The following is a 22,640-nucleotide window of genomic DNA, read 5'->3' as shown; positions in this document are numbered from 1 at the left end:
TCCATTGACCATCCTTTCCCGAAATGTCACTGAGATTCTTTGACAACAGTAAGATCAGTCTGAGATGCATTCAACACTAGATTTTTACAGGATCAGTTTGCTTGAGATAATTGCTTTAGAAATCGATAATTTAGTTTGTTGTCTACATGCAGTATAAGATGTAGAGCTGGTATTGCCATAAATTTGCCAGTTGTAAATAATCCTTTGGTATGTTGTAAAAGCTGAACTTTAAAAATGGGATCCATGGATTTTGGAGTTAAATTAACTGAACCTCAGTGATTCTGAGGCAGAAAGACATCCTAGGCTAAGGCAACACTATCTCTTCCAACATTTCTGATTCTTGATGAAAACTAAGCAAATTGCATACTCAGGAAGAAAAGATTTTAAACAATATTTCTTTTATTTTTTAACCAATAAGGCCAAGAAATTTAACATTTATATGTTAATTTTTCTTTGAAATTTAATAATGGGAGATTAATTATACTGTTCAACTTTTGAACAGTCATACTCTAGTAATATATTTTTGGAGGATTTTTATATTGTAATTTGAGTTTATAGTCTTTCAGTGAGCTCTAATGAACAACATGAAGTGACATAACATAAGTTAAAAGATAATAAAGTGATGTTACTGTAAAGGCCACAGTAAATCTGGAGTAAATGTACTTAATTTCTGACATATTTCAGCATTTTCTGAGATTATTTTGAACAAAAATATTTTCTATAAGTTGGTAGGCATGCTGTATTATATATTTAATAGTAACAGAACCTTCATTTAATTTTCTAAAATAATAATAAAATGTCAGGTTCAAAACAGTAAATCAATTATCTGGTTATCAAATTCTAAAACTAATAAAGGCCACATAGCTCTTGTTAAGCATCACTCAAAATCAGTCATTTGACAAAAAGAAAACAGAGGATTTGTCTGCATTTAAGTGAAAGAAGTTGTTAAAAAAAACTGTCTTTCCCCAAATTATTGTTTAGTATCTAGTGTTTCTTGTCACACTATTCACTTACCACGTGTTTCTTTATATGTATTCTGGTCTCCAGCAGGATAAACTAACATTATATCTTCAGAAGTCTTCGTTTTATTCTTTGGAGAAGCTTAAAGAAATATAATAAAACATTTATTTTTACTTATGATGATGACAGAATTACCCAAGATAGACTACTTATCCTTTTATGCCCAAGAGGAGTTGAACTATATACTAGTCTGTATGTGGGATTGTGAGAGAAATTGGAGAAGATAGAGAGATATGAAATGGGAGAAAAGACAATTCTTGACATATTATCCCTTAATATTAAAAGATACACTTGGAAGGATAGAATGTTTTTCTAGCAGAAATCTGCACCTGGCTCAACTGAAACATGTCAATATCCATCTGGGTGCATAACAACATAGTGGCTGGGCTGAAGACTCAGTAGTCCACAGTGACTGTTGTAATTCTTGGATATGCCTTGCTGCCTGGCATAAGCAAATGCACATATATATTCCCTTCTTTGTGATAAATGTAATTATAGTTTTGCTTTCCTAACTATTAGGGTGGCAAAAGTTACTCACTGCATGTGTGCTCAAGGGGCTGTTATTAGAGATGTAAACTATGAGAGTGATCTGTTTCCCCATTTACTGATCACTGAGCAAATTCTTCTGATATTTCCTTTCTTTTACTTTTTCCCAATAAAAGTTGTCTACTTGTTGGAAGATAACAACATTACAATAGTGGTATAATTCAATTTAATTTGGGCCATGGATATTCTTTCTATTCCGTCACTTTGATAATATAAACTAAACTCATTTACATACTACTTCTTCAACAGTGTGTTTAAATAACAAATGTTTAAGCTACTTAAATTCTTCCTACCATATGAGAAAGTTAATGAAGATGTAGGAATTTTTATAGTTACTGAAGTGATTTATATATGAGGCATGATATTGCTGTCACTGCCTCAATGAACTAAGTAGATTGAATTAATCAATTTAGCAAACATGTACTTAGTGTATATGCTTTGAATGGTGTTTATTGAATACAAAGGTGGGAGTTTACTATTATAAATGATTAAGACAGTGGTAAGTATGTAATAAGTGAATTAAAAGTGGTACAAACTACTTGAGAGATTCACAGAAGAGGGACCTTCCAGTTAGGATTATCAACAATGACTTTTTGGCATGTAATTTACAGTGCGGCTTAAGTAACTGTAGGATTTTGATAAATGGAGATGGTAATCAGGTCATTCTAAATTGAGAAAAATTGGATACAGAGAGGCAGAGAAGTCGGAAAAGTAACATGTGTTTTAGGAATGATCAGTAGTCTAATTTGACTAAACAACAAAATAAATTAAGTACTTACTATATGCTAGAATTTTTACACTCTTTATAGGAATTATCTAGGAGTATTATCTTTGTTTTCAGGTAACAAAACTGGCTTAGGGAAGTTAAGTAATTTACAAGCCATATCATTGCAAGAAAATGATAAAACAGGATTGGACTTCTACAATCCAGTTTCAGAGCCTGTGCATATCACCACTAGATCATAGCTGCCATCTTCAAGGATGTAGTATAAAATAAAGTTAAAAAGTTAGGTAAAGACTGAACTCCAGATGCTGATAAATGTTTGCTGAAGCAGTCTGAGCTTCATTTAATCGATAATAGTTTTAAGGGTGGAGGAAGAAACCATCAGAACAGAGTTTTAAATGTAACAAGCAACGGTACAAAATGGATTTGAGGCAGGTAAAAAGAAGACGTAACAGAGGCTAGTTGGTAATCTATTGGAGTGACACAGGAAAGCTCTGACCTAGAAATGGGATTGATGAGATACTATGATGATAGCTGCATGGAAAATAATCAGTTTCTTTCCTGATACTACACAGTCAAAGATAGTTAAAACAAGTCTACATTTTGCATTCTGGCCATGAAATTTTATGTAATATCAGAAAACAAAAACCCATTGTAATTTTATAATGTTATAAATAAAGGAAGCTGGTAAAGGCTGGGCAAAATAAAGCCATTTCTCCTTTTAAACTTTCTTCATTTTTTCTTTCTTCATTTATTTCTTCCTTCCTTTTTTCCTAATTCTGTATCTCCTCCCATTCTTACTGGTTGGCAACATAATAAAACACCAGGTTGGTATATAATAGCAGTATCTTAGATACACGTTTGTATCATTTTAGTAGTTATTTTAAATATAGGGAGGTTAGTTAGAAATGCAGTACAGGCAAGCCTGTCTCTTGAGCCAATTGGTGAGATTGTTACAATCTGTTATCATTGTTACATATATGCCTACTTTTCAACTTGAACTGTAACATAGAAATACCTAGAACAATGTCTGGCACAAAGGGAATAGCAAGTGTAAGTACACAGAGTATTACACAAGGATTTTTACATAGATAAGCATTTCCCCCTTAGCTACATCATCTTTTAATGTTCTCACATTCACTACGTGTTCCATCTTGACCTCTGTATTTAAATGTATTTTTTCCCATATCTTCACCTTTAAAGCCAGTATCTTGCATTTTTTGTAAATGATAAGCCATTTTTTTCTCTAGAAGATCTTGTTTCTACAATATTAAAGAAAATTTACTGGTTAATATTAACTTGCCATTTAGAAATGTAAAACAAATTATTTAAAATGTGACAATATATTAAAAATGGATAATCAGTCCTGTCTTGATTTGTAATATTACAAAAATAAGAGAGTAGTAAAGGGCAAATTTCCATTTGTGATCAAACACAAAGAATATATTTAACATGTATGCAATTTACCTCTCTACATACCATCAGAGAACTAATCCAGTTTCTGATCAGACAGGGTATCTTATCCATAGCTGTCCTGGTGAGTTTAAGTAATTTCGCAATCATCTTCAATTGGAAGATTACTGAGGGTTTAACCAAATATCACTCAGGTCTACCAGAGATAAACATAATATAGTACATAAAATGTGACTTGCCTTTGTGAATTTCTGGGCCAGTAATGAATGTACTAAAAAGAAGATAAATCCATACAGAAAGAACCCGAGAGATTCTTAGAGGGTTCTTGCAGTATTTAGCAAGAAAATGGATTAGCTTATGTAAAAAAAAAACTACCCAAGACTACAGTAAAGATCTTCCTAAAGGATTAGAGAAAACAGTCACTGGAAGCTATCTAGGGATAGAAAACATGCCTACTCCCCCTAGAAATATTTCACTGGAAAGCTACACTGAAAAAACCTCATGAGTCATAGGGCATTGAGTAGAGTACTAAGATGGATCTTAACTCAGTAGTAGGAAATACCTACTAGGAAAGTAGTAGGAAAAGCCAGATAAAACATGGCTCTCACCCCACCAGCAAATCATAAAAGGCAAGACCTGTACAATCAGATTGTTTCCAAATAAATTATCTACATCAAAAAAGCTAAAGAATATTTATAAGAACATAAAAATATTCAGTATACAAACTAAAATTCATGTCTGGCATCCAACCAAAGAATACTAGGCATGTAAAGAAGCAGGGGAATATGACTTATAAAAGAAGTAGATTGATCAATTGAAATTGACTCAAAAATGACACAAATGTTGGAATTAAATACAGAAACAATACAGTAACATAATTGCAATTTGTATATAAACAAAGTGAAGAGATATGGAAGATATAACAAGGTCCGAAAGCAATTTTCAAATATGTAAGATGAGCAATACCATGGATGTATTAATGGCAGCACAGACATTGCAGAAGATTAGGTAATGGGAATTCAGCAAGAGAAACCATCCAAAAGAAAACACAGACAGGTGAATAAATGAAAGTATTTCAGTGAGATATGGGACAACTTCAAGCAGCCTAATATGCCTGAAGAGAGGAGAGAAAAGATAAAATAAATATTAGATAATAATATCCTAAAATGTTTTAAATTTGATGAAAACCATAAACTCACAGGTCCAAGAAGCCCAAAATACCAATGCATAGAAAACAAGAAAAATTTCACCAAGTCATAATAATCAAATTTCTCAAAACTAGGGATAAAAAAATATTTTTAAAGTTACCAGAAAAACAAATTACGTTACATAGAGAAAAATGAAGTTTAAAAACAGTAGATTTCCTCTTGAAATCAATGTAGAGAAGAAAGTGAAAGAGCATCTTTAAAGTACTAAAATAAAATAAAAAATAGTCAATGGTGAATTCTATACCCAGTTGATGCTAACTAATATACACTCAAAAAAAAGTTTTCAAAAATAAAGGTATAAGTATTTTGCAGACATACAAAATTAAGTTGTACTAAGATCAATGTTAAAGAAAGTCCTTAGACAGAAAAAAAAAAATGATAGCAGATGAAAATATGGGTATACAAAAAAAGAAGAATGAAGAACATAAAAAAATTTAAGTATATGGCCAAATATATGACTTATTTACATCATGATAAAAGATAAATGATCGTTTAGACAAACTCAGCAATGTTGTATTGTCAGATTTATTATGTATATGTATATAAATAAAATGAATGACCAAAATAGCATAAAGGCCACAGGGAGAAAAATAAAGCATAATATTGTAAGGCTCTTACACTAAATTTGAAATAGTATAATATAGTATAATAACACTTTAAGATCTACCCTAATAAGTTAAAGACATATACTATAATCCTTAAAGCAACTGGTAAATTTCAAACAAAGAAACAATATACAAAATAGATACAAAGGGATCATTAAAAATCCAAAGAAAAAGGCAGAAAATGAAGAAAAGAACATAGATGAGACAAATTAAAAACAAATAATGAGATGACAGACATAAAACTAATCATGTTAATAATCACACTAAATGTGAATGCTACAAACACCTTAATTACAGGCAGTTGTCAGATTTGATATGAAACCAAAGTCCATCTATATGAATAGTAGCCACACACACACACACACACAAATAAAGACCCAAATTTGGTCTTAAAAGTAAAACACCTCTTCAAGGAGAACTACAAACCACTGCTCAGTGAAATCAAAGAGGACACAAACAAATGGAAGAACATACCATGCTCATGGATGGGAAGAATCAATATCGTGAAAATGGCCATACTGCCCAAGGTTATTTATAGATTCAATGCCATCCCCATCAAGCTACCAATGAGTTTCTTCACCGAATTGGAAAAAACTGCTTTAAAGTTCATATGGAACCAAAAAAGAGCCCGCATTGCCAAGACAATCCTAAGTCAAAAGGACAAAGCCGGAGGCGTCACGCTACCTGACTTCAAACTATACTACAAGGCTACAGTAACCAAAACAGCATGGTACTGGTACCAAAACAGAGATATAGACCAATGGAACAGAACGGAGCCCTCAGAAATAATGCCACACATCTACAACCATCTGATCTTTGACAAACCTGACAAAAACAAGAAATGGGGAAAGGATTCCCTATTTAATAAATGGTGCTGGGAAAATTGGCTAGCCATAAGTAGAAAGCTGAAACTGGATCCTTTCCTTACTCCTTATATGAAGATTAATTCAAGATGGATTAGAGACTTAAATGTTAGACCTAATACCATGAAAACCCTAGAAGAAAATCTAGGTAGTACCATTCAGGACATAGGCATGGACAAGGACTTCATGTCTAAAACACCAAAAGCAACGGCAGCAAAAGCCAAAATTGACAAATGGGATCTAATTAAACTAAAGAGCTTCTGCACAGCAAAAGAAACTACCATCAGAGTGAACAGGCAACCTACAGAATGGGAGAACATTTTTGCAATCTACTCATCTGAAAAAGGGCTAATTTCCAGAATCTACAAAGAACTCAAACAAATATACAAGAAAAAAACAAACAACCCCATCAAAAAGTGGGCAAAGGATATGAACAGACATTTCTCAAAAGAAGACATTCATACAGCCAACAGACACATGAAAAAATGCTCATCATCACTCGCCATCAGAGAAATGCAAATCAAAACCACAATGAGATACCATCTCACACCAGTTAGAATGGCAATCATTAAAAAATCAGGAAACAACAGGTGTTGGAGAGGATGTGGAGAAATAGGAACACTTTTACACTGTTGGTGGGATTGTAAACTAGTTCAACCATTATGGAAAACAGTATGGCAATTCCTCAAGGATCTAGAACTAGATGTACCATATGACCCAGCCATCCCACTACTGGGTATATACCCAAAGGATTATAAATTATGCTACTACAAAGACACATGCACACGTATGTTTATTGCGGCACTATTCACAATAGCAAAGACTTGGAATCAACCCAAATGTCCATCAGTGACAGACTGGATTAAGAAAATGTGGCACATATACACCATGGAATACTATGCAGCCATAAAAAAGGATGAGTTTGCGTCCTTTGTAGGGACATGGATGCAGCTGGAAACCATCATTCTTAGCAAACTATCACAAGAAGAGAAAACCAAACACCGCATGTTCTCACTCATAGGTGGGAACTGAACAATGAGCTCACTTGGACTCGGGAAGGGGAACATCACACACTGGGGCCTATCATGGGGAGGGGGGAGGGGGGAGGGATTGCATTGGGGAGTTATACCTGATATAAATGATGAATTGATGGGTGCTGACGAGTTGATGGGTGCAGCACACCAACATGGCACATGTATACATATGTAACAAACCTGCACGTTATGCACATGTACCCTAGAACTTAAAGTATAATAAAAATAAAAATAAAAAAAAATAAAGTAAAACACAAGAAAATAATATGCCATGCTAACAGTAATCAGAATAAAGCTGCAATGGCAATGTTAATATTACCTGTAATATTAGAGCAAAGAATAATAACAGAGGAAAATAAAATATTTTCATAACAATAAAAAAAATCAAATCACCAACAGACATAACAATTCTAGCCATTTTTTAACCTAATACTGAGTTTCAAATAAAAACTGAGATACTAGACAAATCCAAAAATATAGTCAGAGATTTTAATAACTCTTTCAATAATTGAGAGAACAAGTAGACAGAAATTGAGCTAGGATTTAGATTTGAACAATTCTATCAATGAACTTGATATCTAGAGAACACTTACAAAATACCTCACCCAACAACAGTAGAAAGAAGTTTTTTTTCAGGTATACATTTGTAATTTACCCAAAATGACTAGAGTTTGGGAAGATAAAATAAGTCTCAATGTATTTAAAAAGATTTGGGAAATAAAAGTTTTCTCTGACCACAATAAAAGTAAATTTGAAATCAATAACAGAAAGATCTTGGACACAGTCCAAATATTTAGAAGCTAAATGACACACTTTTAAATAACCAATGAATCAAACATAAAATTAAAAGGGAAATTAAACTATTTTGAATTGAATAAATATAAAAACACTGTATATAAAAAAAAATATGGAGACTCTTGAGAGACCAGTGTTAGGGAAGAACTTAAGAGTACTAAATTTCTGTATTAGAAAAGAGGAAGGGTCTTGAATTAATGACTTCCACCTAAAGAGAGAAAGGTATTTAACAAAAATATCAGAACAGAAATAAACAAAATAGAAAAAAAAAAAAACAGAGAAATTCACTAAAACTAAAAACTAGTAGTTTGAGAAAATCAGAAAAAGAGAAATAAGAAGAAAAAGGAAAAACAACTCTAGCCAGGACTGATAAGGAAAAAAGAAGTTACAAATTACCATATAAGCAAGGAAAGTGGGTGACATCACCAGGGTCTAGAAATATGCAAAGGATAACAAAGGCATGTTATAAACAACTTTGTAAATAAATTCCACAATTCAAATGAAATGAAAAAATTACTAGAATACACTATCAAAACTTTTAAAAATAATGTTTGGAATAGGTATGTAGTTACGTATCTTCCCACAAATAAGCCTCATACCCAAATGTCTTCACTGATAAATTTCATAAAATATATAAAAAATAAACAATACCAATTCTAAAATAATGTTTTCAAAAATCTGAAGATGGAATACATAGAGATTTATGGTATGAGGCCAGCATTACCCTGATACCAAAATCAGAGAAGAGTAGTGCAAGAAAACTACATTTTGCACTAACATCTCTAGGGCAAAATTCTAAACAAATTGGTAAACTTAATACAACAATATGTAAATCAGATCAAGTATGTTGCTTTAAGGATCATTTGTTCAGGATTCATTTAACATTCAAAAATCAATTTATGTTATCTACTATGTAATGAACCACAAAAGAAAACCTACATATGAATTCAATAAAACCACAGAAGAAAATGTTTGACAGAATCTTACTGATAGAAATGTTCTTTCTGATAGAAATGTTCAGCAAGCTAGAAATATAAGAAAATTTCCTCAACCTGATGAATGACACCTGTAAAAAAAACCCACAGCTAACCCTATAATTAACGGTGACAGACTTAATCCTTTCCCCTTGAGATCACTAGCAAAGAGAGTCACTACCAAGCAAATCACCAGTTAAAAATAGCTAGTATGTCTGCTTCTATTCAACATTATACTGAAGGTTTCAGGCAGTGTGATCAAGCAAGAAAAAAAAATTAAAGAAACTCATCAGAAGAAATAACACTCCTTTTATTCACAGAAATGATCATCTATGTAGACTATTAATTGGCATCTAGAAAAAAGAACTACTAGAACTGATTATTGATTTTTAACAATGCAAGATAAAGTTGAATATAAATCAGATGTTTTTCTAAATGCTAGCATTAAGTATTCAAAGCTTGAAATTTAAGAAATATAAATTACAATAGTATAAAATATATGAAATACCTAGGGATGAATCTATGAAAAGATACACAAGAACAGTACACTGCAAACTACATGGCACTGTTAGGAGAAATTAAGAAGACCTAAATAAATGGAGCGACATATGTTGTTCATGAGTTGAAAGACTCAATATTATCACGAGGTAAATTGTGCCCAAAGTGACCTACAGAGTTAACGCAAATCAAATTAAAAAACTCAGCAAGACATTTTGGTAGAAATTAATAAGCTGATGCTATAATTTATATGGAAATACAAAGGGCTTGGGATTAACTAAAACAATTGAAATAGAAAAATAAACGTGTAAGACAGGCATGACAGATTCAAAGAATTATTAAAGGTACAATAATCAAACAAATAGGTCAAAGAACAGAAGAGAGTACAAAAATAGACCCAGACAAATAATTTTTGACAAAGATATTAAGAGCAAAATCTAAACTATAATATAACAAGATAATGTGCAGTGAAAAATTATGTCAAATCTGAAAATCATGACATAAAAATATTATGAAACACAAAGGAATTCAGAATTTCTTATAGTAAAACAAGATTCACAAAAGACAGTTGTAAAATAACTCCATTGGAAAATCAGTGTTCAAATGGCTCTACCATTAGCACAGTTTAGGCAGCCTGTGGTTTTATCATGCTTACAGTCAGTGACCACGTCTAATGGTCACTCCTCCCAGGCCGATTTTGATCAGTTGCGTTAGTCTTCACTAAAACTGACCAACATTCTTTGGGTAGTAATTGACATTAGGCAAAAGGAGAAGAATCTAGTGCATTCAATTGCTTCTGGAAAACAAAGATACTTTCAGAGATGTGCAGTTTTAGAGCAAAACGAAGAGGATAACTTGGTGAGACTTCTCATTGAAAAACAGTGAAAAACTTAATATTAGATTATGTTATTAATAATTATGACTGGGTGTGGTGGCTGACACCTGTAATCCCAGCCCTTCAGGAGGCCAAGGTGGGAGAATCGTTTGAGCTCAGGAGTTCAAGAGCAGCCTGGGCAACATAGCAAAAACCCATCTTTACAAAAAATAAATAAATAAATAAATAAATACATAAAAATAAAAAAGAAAAACAAAAAAGAAAGAAGAAAAATAATAATCATGGTAAATTGGAATAAGTTGAGCCTGCAAAATGAGCAGTGAGTCTCTGATGGTACTGAAAGATACAGGTAGCAAACAGAATGAAAGATAAACATACATATTTAAACGTTCAATATTTTTACAAAATTGCTGTGTAACAGTATATATCAATACAAACCAAATTGTGTAAATCTTACACTCACACCTAGGTTTGGTAACAATAGCCTACCTAAAACTGCTATTTAGAATTTTAGATCAACATTTATCAACATGCTAAGTTGACAATGACATTTTATTAAATGAATAAAACAGTCTACAGAACAGCTTGCGAGGTATAATAACATGTTTTTAATTATTAATTGGAATAAATAAATATTACTGGAAACATTGTGGGGGGGGTGTATGTGTATATGTGTGAAACTAAAATGTTGATAGGGTGGTGGCAGTAGGATTTTTCTCTTTATATTAATTTACACTCTAAATCACAAAATCTTATATATTATTAAAGATAAAAAGTTAAGCTAAATAAAATTAACCGGTGAGGAAAAATTGAGAAATCCTACAAAGAATTGCTGGTTCTAAAAAAAGTTAGTCAGTCATTTAATTTTTTCATAGTAATTATAAGTACAGTTTATGGTGTAAAAATAAAGCCAAAAATAGTTATATCACATAATAGAGCAGTACTTTTTATACTATAGTCAAATATACTAAAAATGTCCATAGCTTTCAGTTTTATATCATGCATATCATTTGGAGTAACTGGGCAACAGTCATCTCACAAAGTGATTTGTACTTCAAAAAACCAAAACAAAATCTTCTCTTCGAACAGCTCAAGTTAGAGGTTAAAGGTCACCCTACCTTCCTGTCACTCTCTTCTCTGTTTCTATGCCGTTGTTCTTCTATCTTCTCCTCTCTTTTAACATCTTCTGCCATCCTTGTCAGAAGTAACATCTCTTTTGTCTTCCATTCCTAGAAATCACATTGTTACTGCACTTGGTGTGTGTTCCTTTCACAACAATATCTTTGTATTTTGTCCCACCAAAAAGTATATTAAACAAGTCAGAGCCTAACAGAAATCAGGTTAAGCATAATGAAAGGCATACATTGGGTTTAGAATATACTTTTCTTACTGCACTCTCACTAGGAATGCAGATATGATAATTTTTTACTAAAGCTAAATTTAAAAAAAATTTCGTCTCCACAATAAGGGCATTAAGAGAGTTAAATAGTGTCTAGTTAACTTTCTAACTGTTCTTTAAGAGCAGAAATTGGCTCATATACATACTTTGTGGTATCCACCTCATTATTTTATGTAACAACTTGTATATTATAGCTATGAAGGAAATTTAATGGTAACAAATTATTTTGAACTGAAATGACTTCAAGCAGTACAATGTACAGCTAAAATTATTTACAAATGCAACAACTGTACACCATTTTTCTCTTAATGTTTTAAAGTTATGTCTCACCTCTTCTATTTTTCTACGAAGAGTAAGTTTTCTTCTTGTATGCTCTCGCTGTCGTCTTTCTTCCCTATCCATCAGGAATAGGCGTTGTTGTTCTGCTGTGCGTTCAAGTTGTTCTAGTTTTCTACTTATCATATCCAAATATCTGAGTAAGAGCGTAAATATTACTAAAGGTGAATTGGCTGTTTCTTTTACGATGGCATCATCTGCTATGCCATTCCCAAACCACTTCCTTGCTTGCCTTTCATTTCTTGAATTACAGGAATTTTACTGTTTTTCTCTCAGTACTGTTTATAAACCTTTAAAACAGCCAAACCCACCATCTCACCATGTTTTACTTATTATAAGGTCTCTCCACTACACAATTATCTCATATAATGGCAAAGATAATGGTAAAAAGCAGAGCAAAGTTACTCAAGACATTCTGCACAGTGAGCATTCATAACTCAGTAGATTTAAGAGTATGATCTTGCAAAAAAGGCTGAAATAACTGAAACAGTAACTTCAAATGTGGAAAAAAAAGAGTACATTTGAATTCTCTAAGAAAAAGCGGGCACTGGGTTCCTTGTAATTTACAAGTCCTTGAACAAATCTCTCATCTGTAGTCTAGATCTCTGGTACATCAATATGTAATATGGCAACAATACCACGTAATGAAACTGTGGAATGAATATAAAAGTCAGGTAATAAAAGTCAGCCCAATTCCTTACCCCATCCCTAGTGCAGGAAAAATAACTATAACATCCTTTACTTCCTAAGAAATGGGCTTGTCCATGGAATGGCCATGATTGAATATGACTGAGTCATATCTAATGAGCTTAGAATCCTTTTTATAGACAACACATATTTATATATTGGCATCAGTTATTCCAAACTTACTTTTTTTGACTTTGCACTAACTTCCTCAAAAAATGCTGTCAGTTCTTAAAGATGATTCTTAAAAAAATGTTATTGTTTGAGGCATGTGTTAACGATCCTTTCTCTTCCTCTTCTAATATAGAAAGATTTTGAATCTAAGTTTTCTTTCAGTAACCAGTTTGGCTTATTCCTTGGGCTTCCAGCAACCCTAACTCCTCTGGTAGAAAATTCTTCCACCTCTTGGTTTCACTTACTTCCCCTCCATTCTGAGGGATCCAGGAGAGTGGTGCTAGTACTTAAAAAATTGTCTTCAATTCTTTCTAGCATTTTCCAGGTTATTTGGTTCTACAACATACACATAAAATGTGCATCAACTTTAATCTTACCTATGCCTCATTAGCCGCTCCTGGTCCTTAATAGATTCACTGCCCTCCTTTAACAACCAGTTTTGGACTTGTGCAACATCACAATGTTGAGGGATTTGATTGTTTTCTGGTATGTTATGCAGTTGTTTTGCAAGCATTCTCTATTTAAGAAATGTGTGTATTACATATACATAATTTTTTTTACATTTCCCCAAAATAAAACCATTTAAATTCCTATATTTTATAAATGCTTATTTCTGTTTAATTGCATTTACATCTATTTTGAATCCATTAAAGACACAGACAAGTAAACCAAAATTAAGATCTATCTCTCTGAAAATAAAAGGTAAACATTTCAGTTTATTTGTCCACCTATTCTAAATAAGATAAATAAAAATATGCAGGAAGTAGAGAAGAAACACTGGGTACAGAATAAAGTGGGGAAAATACAGAATACTTAGAAATATAGCAAAGTCTTTCTCGTTTGTATTTAACCCTTTTATCTTTAGGACATACATTTGCAAAAACTCAAATACACTTTTCTCATTTCGATCCAAACCTCTTGACCCTAAAATCTGAATTCACACAAGCACAGACACACACACACACACACACACACACATACACACATCTTTGAGTCAAAAATCTAAAGGAAGTCACTATCCATAACCATTCACTCTACACCCAGTCATTCTATTTCACATTCAAGAACAACATTTTTACTGAATGAATACAGGTGCTCATGTATGAGTACAAACACAGAGTGTACATATTCTTGAATCACTGTAGAACACTACAGGTATTTATTGTTCTTTTCCTATGGCTCAAAGTGTTTTAGCTTTCAACTTAAGAATCTTTCTGCCACAAGAGATGTTTATTATTGGCCTTAGCTCTGAGGGAAACAATATATCTGACTAGCAATTTAATTATTGAATTATGCCAGCTACCACTGGTGTGTTGATAGATGACCCAGTCCCTTTCCCATTCTTGGCCAAATATAGCAAAATTCAAACACTGTTTATTCCTACTCTAAATTTTCACTTGGAAAAAATATTCAATTATTTTATCAATAATAAAGGGTCAAAATATGATTAAAAGAACACTCTACATATAAACAAGAATTTCTTCCAAACTTTGTGTAAATAAACCAAATTTAAGTATTGAACTTACTTGTTCTCTTAGATAGTTTCTCTCAAAGTCTAATTTTAAACTGGTAAGATATTGCCTGTACTTATTCAATTCTCTCAAGGTACATACAACCTACAAACAAAAAGGAAAACGCATGGATATTTAAAAAAATGTTAAGTATGTTAATAATATATAAATATTTTAAATATATTCTTTAAATCATTAAACTGATTTTAAAAATCATTAAATTGATTTAAAAATCACTTTAATAGCAGTGACATAAAATTCAATGACATTTTGGCATAAAGAGTAATAAACTGCTAACAATCTTGTAAGTAGTATCTCTCAGCATTTGTTAATCAGCAAGAAATTTCTATCCAAAAACATTACTTAGGCTGAGGCACGAGTATCTCTTAAGGTCAGGAGTTTGAGATGTTTGAGATGAGCCTGGGCAACATAGCAAGACCCCATCTCTAAAAAAAAAAGAAAATTAACCAGCTCGGGAGGCATGTGTCTGCAGTCCCAGCTACTCAGGATGCTGATGCAGGAACACAGCTTTAGCCCAGGAGGTCCAGGCACCAGTGAGCCATGATTGCACCATATAACTCCTGTGTAGGCAACAAAGTGAGAACCTGTCTCTAAAAAATATGTACATATTGCTTTATTAACATTACTTATATTGTAAAAGGAGTTTAGTCCATACAATTAGAGTTATCACAGTAATAATTTCAATTAGCTGTAATTGGATTATAATTTTAAGTGTAATAACATTGTTCAACTCCAATAAGGATATACTCTATGAAGGTTCTAACAGACTGAATTTTGCTAAGTTTCTATTTCATCTCAAGATTTTAAAAATATATGGAACATAATTCTTGACAAGTATACAGTGCCATTAAAGACAGAGAAAGAAGGCTATAATACATGTGGGAAAATTAATATATCTTTGTGTTCTCAAATTATTTGTCAATAATCTTTTGGTATTACAAAGGAAAAACATGAAGGAAGAAGTACTTTCATTTAGCAACAACTGTTGTCTGATTTCTCTTGATTCAAATACTGAGAAATTGATAGAACTGCCTATTAAGTATTGTCTCATGATCAAGTTAAAAGTGATACAGGCCCCCCAAGTGAGGTAGAGAAACAAATTTATATCATGTTTTAAAGGGTTTAATTGATTTAAAAAAAGTGATTTTCAACCCACTTTATTATTGCTGGTGATGTAGCCACCTTTCTTTAATCTCTTCAAAATATCTTTGCGCTTATAGTATGCTTTTAAATGTGGATCATGGAGGCTTTTATATTGATTTTCCAAAAGTCGACAATAGGGATCAGTCAGGTTAAAACCGTAAGAAGGTCGAAAAAGCTGCAAATACAGATTCCAAAATATGTAAAATTAATGCATTTTCACTTTAAATAATTGATCGAAATGATTAGAACATTCATTGAAAATAAAATGTGCCAGAAGAATCTGAAGTGAGGAAAAATAGCCACAGAAAAATTGGAGTTGGGCATGCTTTCCTGCCTTTCCCTTCCTCTCTCCTTACCTGCAAATTATCCCAAAGACTCACCTTCACCCAATTAGTTCCTCCTCTAATCCTCTTCAGCCCCTGACTCTCAGCCAAATAAGAAAAGAGCAGAGGAAAAGAAAGGGAATATATTTCTTTTCATACAGTTTGTTTTAAGGTACAAAGCCAACACTAGGATTCTCTTCTCCTCCTCCCTCTCTCAAATCAAAATATTCTATTCAAAACATAAAAGGATTAATAGTAAGTATGATTATATTTCAATCACCTTAAAATGAACAACAAAACAAAGTGTTTCATCAAAATTTATGAAAATAACTTTAACAAATTGTAGAAGCAAAACTTATATGTTAACGATTTTGAGTTAAAGAGTCATTGCATCTTGGGGTTTCTAATGCAAGAAACCAACAATCTCTGAGTGCTAGAGTAAGAAGAATACCTAAGGTCTATATTAAGCAGTTCACCGTATTAAATAATCAATTTTAATGAATATTGATAGAAATTGAAGTTTTTCTATTTGTGTGAAGACCAAATACACCTTTAGGCAATAGTCATTAACATATAAAAGGAGGAAAAGATAATCAGTTACTAGTCATGTTTCTACATCTGCCGCATTAGAGAAAACAGCTGTATTATTCAATCTCACCATGAATTAAAACATTAGCAAAGTTAGTTTTTGGTTTGAGTTCTGTTAGTTTTTCAATAGCAGGATGGTGATAATTGCTTATTGGGGGACCTCTGAAATGGAAAAAGGAGAGAATGAGAGTAGGAAATTGTGTTAATGTTTTTACATCCCTTTCTGTTTTAAGTTTGCTGGGCCAGAAAAACGTAAGTTTTATAATAGTTCAAAATAATGTTAAATCAGGAATTGGCTCAGGAGACAGATAATTGGAGTATGTGGGTAATATGGGAAACCAGAGAGCACCTGCCCTGTTTGCAGGTATGAAATTCAATTTATACTACCACAACAACACTGAGCACTAATCCCAACATGTCTGGGGGCACCAATTTGTGACCTCTGTTTCCAGTCTAGCTGTAACCACAGTTGCAGTCCAACTCCTGAACACTATGGAGTCTGGCTGGGTTGGACCCTAATAAGAACTCTCGAAAGGTAGGTAGGAGAATGCTTTGCATATGGGTAAAAGGTAGATGAGAGGAACAAAATAAGATACTAGCTATTCCTTTGCATTTAAAAGTTTCAAGTTTCTGACCTCTTGTTTAACATTAAACTTTAATTCCTTCCAAGGAGCCTAATCGGAAAACTAGATTCCCTGATTATCAATGCTCTCCTGAGAAGGCAAAGAAAGAACTCATAAAGGGGAAAGTCTTGAATTAAGTGACTCCACATACAAAGCCCAGATCTTTCCTGGAAGGGAAATAATCAATAATAATAAGTCAAGGAGTGGATTGAATATTTCTTTCAGATATTGACATTTAGCTGTAAACTTTTTAAAAATGTTAACTTTTAGCTGTGACTTTTAGCATATGTTTCTCAAGACCAAACTGAGCTACTGATCTGTAAACTAAGAACGCCTTTAAACAAATCCACTCATTTGAGCCAGAGTAACCTTTCTACTGACAATTAAAATAACTGGTTGCTCTTAAAATGTGAGTATTAACCATTACCTCATGAAGGACAGTACACTGAAAGGGAAAATTCTTCAGAGAAACTAGTATGGTGCCTAATTATCATTAAATGAATAAATTTAGGGAGAATTAATGTAATAAACAATAGAGAGAACATCTTTTTGAAAAGTAGTAGACAAGTGAATTAATGGTCGACAGAGAAAATGGCAATAGAGTAAAAAGAATATATTTGAGGGAGGAGACAAAAGTCACAGTTCTAAGTTTATACACTAAAGAGGAATTATATCACCTGTAATGGAATAAATTTCAAGCATGTTTTAGCAAAGTTAGTTTGTGTTTGTGACTCAAATTTTGTGAAGTTGGTATATTTGTAATTCACTTGCTCTAATCTAGTAGAACAGATTAGTTTTTTTTTTTTTAAGGGCAATTATACTTTTTTCAGAAACAAAACTTGTTTCAAGAAATCATGTTTATTTAGTGTGTTAGATTGACGGTATGCCCCCAAAATTCATATGTAAACCTAACCTTCAATGTGATGGCCTTAGGAGCTGGGGCCTTGGGGGATAATTAAGTCATGAGGGTGGAGTCCTCATCAAGAGAGAGAATGTTCCTATAAAAGAGACCACAGAAAACTCTCCATCCTTCTTTCTACCATGCAGGGAGGTAATAAAGAAAGGACTACAAAGGGCCCCCACCAGAATCTGACCATGCTGGTGTTCTGATCTTGGACTTCCAGCTCCAGAACAATGATAAATAAGTTATTTCTAAGCCACCCAGTCTATGGTACATTGTTATAACAGCCTGAACTGAATAAGACATTATGCAAGTATCAAATACCAAGGGGTTCTACTTATTTCTGATGACATCATAGACATTGTAAGGGTAAGTGGACCACTTAGAATTCTTTCCTGTAGAACTTTTTGCAAAACTGATAAAAGCGACCAGTCAACAAGAATGTACTAAACCTCCTTCAGCGTTGACTACTTAGTCAAAGACTGGGGAGGTTTGGGGGTGGGTGTGGTGTTGAGGACTAAAAACATGAAAAGGCTTAAGGGAAGTACACACTATAATCCAGTATGATTAAGTATGGTTTGTATAAGTGAGATCATACAAATCAAGGGCAATGTGAACTCTAAACAAAAATAAGTTAATGCGGGGCTATCACAGTTTAGAGAGTCTTGATAGCTCAGATTCATAGACTGGGGAGAAGAAGACAAGGTATGCCAGGTTTGGGGGCAAAGTTGACAAAATACATAAGTATTAGCACGGTATTTATAGGTAGGTGTGAAAGACTCAACTTGAAGAAGCTGAGCCTCTCTAGTTGGAAACAATACTGTATGGAAAGGCTGGGGCATATCATGGAGCCTCTTCCTCATTGAGGCAGGGCTTTCTTTCATTAAAGTAAGGTTAAAGTACTAAACACATTAACTCATTTTAAGTCCCACTGTTTCGGTTCTTTTCTATTTTTCTTTATGTGTAAAATAGAATTCAACTCAAAACAAAATAATGTTTCCCGTAAACGGAGTTTGGTCCAAGATACTGTCAGTTAAAATCGTAACACATAATTAAATGGCAGCTAGCACTAATAACCTCTCACCTTCTAAACATGTTTCTAAGTACATCAAAACTTACTATATAGGTATATATGAAGTTTTATTATAAGGAATATTAATATCATACCGTGAATTGTAAATTAAAGACTAAGAATCTAAACTTTCTGGAATATTATTATGTTCAAACCATATTAGATGAAAGTGCTTCATATGCATTCTAAACAATACCTTCGGTCAGATGTGGGATTTTTTTTTTCCTGTAAATGTTGATGCAAATTCCTTTAATGGATTTTGTATGATGCAGCCTCTGAATTGAACAGCAAGTAGTAAAGGGTAAATGAAAGAAAGACGATAAAAACTTGTTCACCTTTTCACCGAAATTCGTAGTATAGAATACAGCATGGCTTCCTGGGATCACAGGCAGCTTGACCCCGAGAGGTAGGTCCAGTAGCTGAGCCGGTCCAACCCCTGCAAAGTGGGTTTTGTGCACGCCCTGTCAGACACAATTGGAGAGTTTTGTCTTTCCTTTTACACAGTACTCATTTAGTTTAGACCAATCTACTTCCACTGCAACCAAAGACTCCGAAGAATTACACAATCAGGGTTCGGGGCATCCTGAAGTCCTCCCATTTTCCCTGGTCACCAGCTCTCCTGGCGTCCCGCGCCTGCCAGTTGTGGCCAGTACAGTCCGAGCCACCGCCACCGCCCCCGGGCGCCGCAAGAGGGCAGTCTCCTGAAGGGGGACAGTTGGGAGCCTCGCGACCCGCGTGTGGCGACCCCTGCCCCGCTCCCCAGCAGGCCTGCGGCCGCCAGAGGACAACGCCACCCAGCTTGCGGCCACTCACGTCTCCGCACTGCTGAATGTCCGCAGCCAGGACGCTGGCGACCGTCTTGGTGACGGCGACATTGGCAGGCTTGGAGCAGGCGCCGAGGTACAGTTCCATGGCCGGCACGGGCCCCCTCAGCCTCTTCCTCACCCGCCCCGCTCTGCTTCTCTCGCACCCCGTTGTCCCTCTGTCCGGACCTGACCAAGAATGGCCAGAACCCAAGGACCGCAGCCCCGCCCCCCGCGTTCCAGGCCTCCAATGGTAGCGGTCCCAGAAGGGCGGTGGCCTCCTGAGGGGCGGCTAGCGCTAGTGCCTAGAGCGCCCTCTGAGCCGGGAAAGTCCGTCCTAGAGGCCTGATCTAAGAGGAGCACAGTTGAAACTTCATCTTTCTCTGAAACCATCACCCCTTAGCCAATCCTAACGAAAAAGTATAAGCTTTGTTGGAGGGTAACTGGTTAATTTCCTCCGGCCTCCGAGGAGCCCTGTTCCGTTCAATAAAAATTCCCGAGTGATTGTTTTTGCCCTTTCTACATCTTCCGGCATATGGGCCACACCCCAACCCCAGGCTCCCACAACTTCTTCCCACACCAGGTCCACAAGGCAGACGCGTTGGCTTCAGGGGTTCATTGCCTTCCTCCTGCCTCCTCTGTCCCCTAGGTTTCCTTCTCCTTTCTAGCGCTCTTTACCACTCTCCCACTGCCTCCTCTCTGCTCCTGCTGCTTGATCCTATTTAACTCTTTCTTCTCAACCATCCAGCCAAAATTTATAAAGTGCTTGATTGACCCTTCTGGGCCAGTCATTGAGCTAGGCACTGGGTAGGACGCAGCCGTGAGTAAAATATGGCCCCTGCCTGTAAGAAGCTAACTAGATTGGGAGTATTCTGAGGGCAGAGACAGTATGTGTCTAACCCACCTGTTGTTTAGACTTAGCTTCATACTTTCTTTGGTCCACTGCTGTTCTCTTTTATTTCTGGCCTGACTAGTAATAACAGTTACCATTTCTTGGGAATCTACTAACTTGCATATACTGTGCTGAACACCCTTTTAAACATTCATTTATTGTAATAGCCTTATCAATAATTACCCTTTATTTTTCAAAGATTGAGGAAGACTGACAATTGCTTTTAAATGGTGGCTCCTGAGACTGTTTTCTTAATCAGTGCACTCTGCTCTCTTTGTTGTAATTTCACACATGTGCTTAGGACTCTTAAATTTGAAATCTAAGCTTGGGATATAGTCTATTGCTACCTTCCATATGGATATCCCACAGTCATCTTAAATTCAATGTACTCAAATCTCAACACACACACACCCTTCACCAAAACAGGAAAAAAGTAAAGGCTTCTTCCTGCATTTCCCATCTCAGTGACAATACCAAAGTCTACCCAAGCCAGAAACTAAGGAATGCTTCTATATACTTCTTTTTCCCCTTATCTACCATGTTAGTTGGTCTCTAAGTCTCACTAATTTTATCACTAAAATTAATTTGCCTCATTCTATCTACTCCTACTTTACTTTCCCGGTTAAGCCGCTAATCATTCTTTGTTTGTTTATTTGCCCCATTGCCACAGCCTTATAACATCTCCTTCCCACCCTCTATCCCAACAATCCATCTTGTATCAATTTGATTTTTTATGGCAAACTGACCGTTTCTCTTTCTCACTTTAAACTCCCAACTGCCCTCAGCGCAAAGAGTGTAATAGCCTCTGTTACTTGGTGTCTGTATCCGTTTCTTATTGCTAGCAAATCACCACAAACTTAGTGGCTTTAATTACCACAAATATATTATCTTCCAGTGATGGAGGTTAGTAGTCCAAAGCGAATCTCACTGGGCTGAAACCAGTGTATTGGAAGTGCTGTGTTTTTTCTGGAAGCTCTAGATCACAGCCTATGTTCTTGACCTTTCCAGCTTCTAGAAGCTGCCTCTTCCTCACAGGTTAAATCTGGCAATGTAGCATCTTCAAATCTCTCTCTGACTCAGACCTCTGCCTCCTTCTCTTCTACAATTAAAGAATCTTTGTGATTACATAGGGTCCATCTAGGTTATCCATGCTAATTTATCTATCTTAGTATCAGCTGATCAGCAACCTTAATTCCATTAGCAATCTTAATTCCTCCTTGCTATGAAATAGTCACATACTCAGTCTTGGAAATGAGGACATAGACATCTTTGGGGTACTATTATACTACCTTGCACAGCCCTGTTTTTGTCCGTTTCTGAGACATAACTCCCCTATACCACCTCTCAGAATTGAACCTCAAAAGACACCAAACTGTTTGTGGTTAGTTCTCTACATGGGGCCTGCTTATTCATGCATGATTCTGCGTCTTTGTTTATGCTGTCCCCTCTGTCTGACAGCCCCTTTCAATTCACTGCTTGGCTAATTTCAATCAGCCTTTAAAACAACTCAAGTGTTACACCTCCAGGAAGTTTTTCTGACTTTCTAAGCTTTTGACAAATTCTCTCCCTCTGTGCTTTCTTCCACCTGAACATTTTCACATTACAGCAAGAATATCTGTTTACCTGTCAGTCTACCTTTACTAGAATATAAATTC

General features: G+C 34.7%; 1 protein-coding gene across 1 annotated transcript in view; it reads right to left on the bottom strand.

Moving 5' to 3' along the window:
- Positions 1-20,202, bottom strand: part of FSIP2 (fibrous sheath interacting protein 2) — a 97,096-nt gene extending 76,894 nt beyond the window's left edge. Inside the window, exons 1-9 of the mRNA XM_023212464.1 lie at positions 20,104-20,202; positions 19,626-19,751; positions 15,797-15,958; positions 14,635-14,724; positions 13,486-13,625; positions 12,245-12,386; positions 11,634-11,744; positions 3,432-3,552; positions 1,015-1,101 (exon numbers count right to left, since the gene is read on the bottom strand). Of these exons, the coding sequence (XP_023068232.1) occupies positions 1,015-1,101; positions 3,432-3,552; positions 11,634-11,744; positions 12,245-12,386; positions 13,486-13,625; positions 14,635-14,724; positions 15,797-15,958; positions 19,626-19,751; positions 20,104-20,202 (1,078 nt within the window). The remainder of the gene's footprint in view (positions 1-1,014; positions 1,102-3,431; positions 3,553-11,633; positions 11,745-12,244; positions 12,387-13,485; positions 13,626-14,634; positions 14,725-15,796; positions 15,959-19,625; positions 19,752-20,103) is intronic.
- Positions 20,203-22,640: the final 2,438 nt, after the last annotated feature.

Source organism: Piliocolobus tephrosceles, chromosome 11 (assembly GCF_002776525.5).
Source record: "Piliocolobus tephrosceles isolate RC106 chromosome 11, ASM277652v3, whole genome shotgun sequence".
NCBI lineage: Eukaryota > Metazoa > Chordata > Mammalia > Primates > Cercopithecidae > Piliocolobus > Piliocolobus tephrosceles.
The sequence above is the reverse complement of the archived record's forward strand: the minus strand, read 5'-3'. Positions and strand labels throughout refer to the sequence as shown.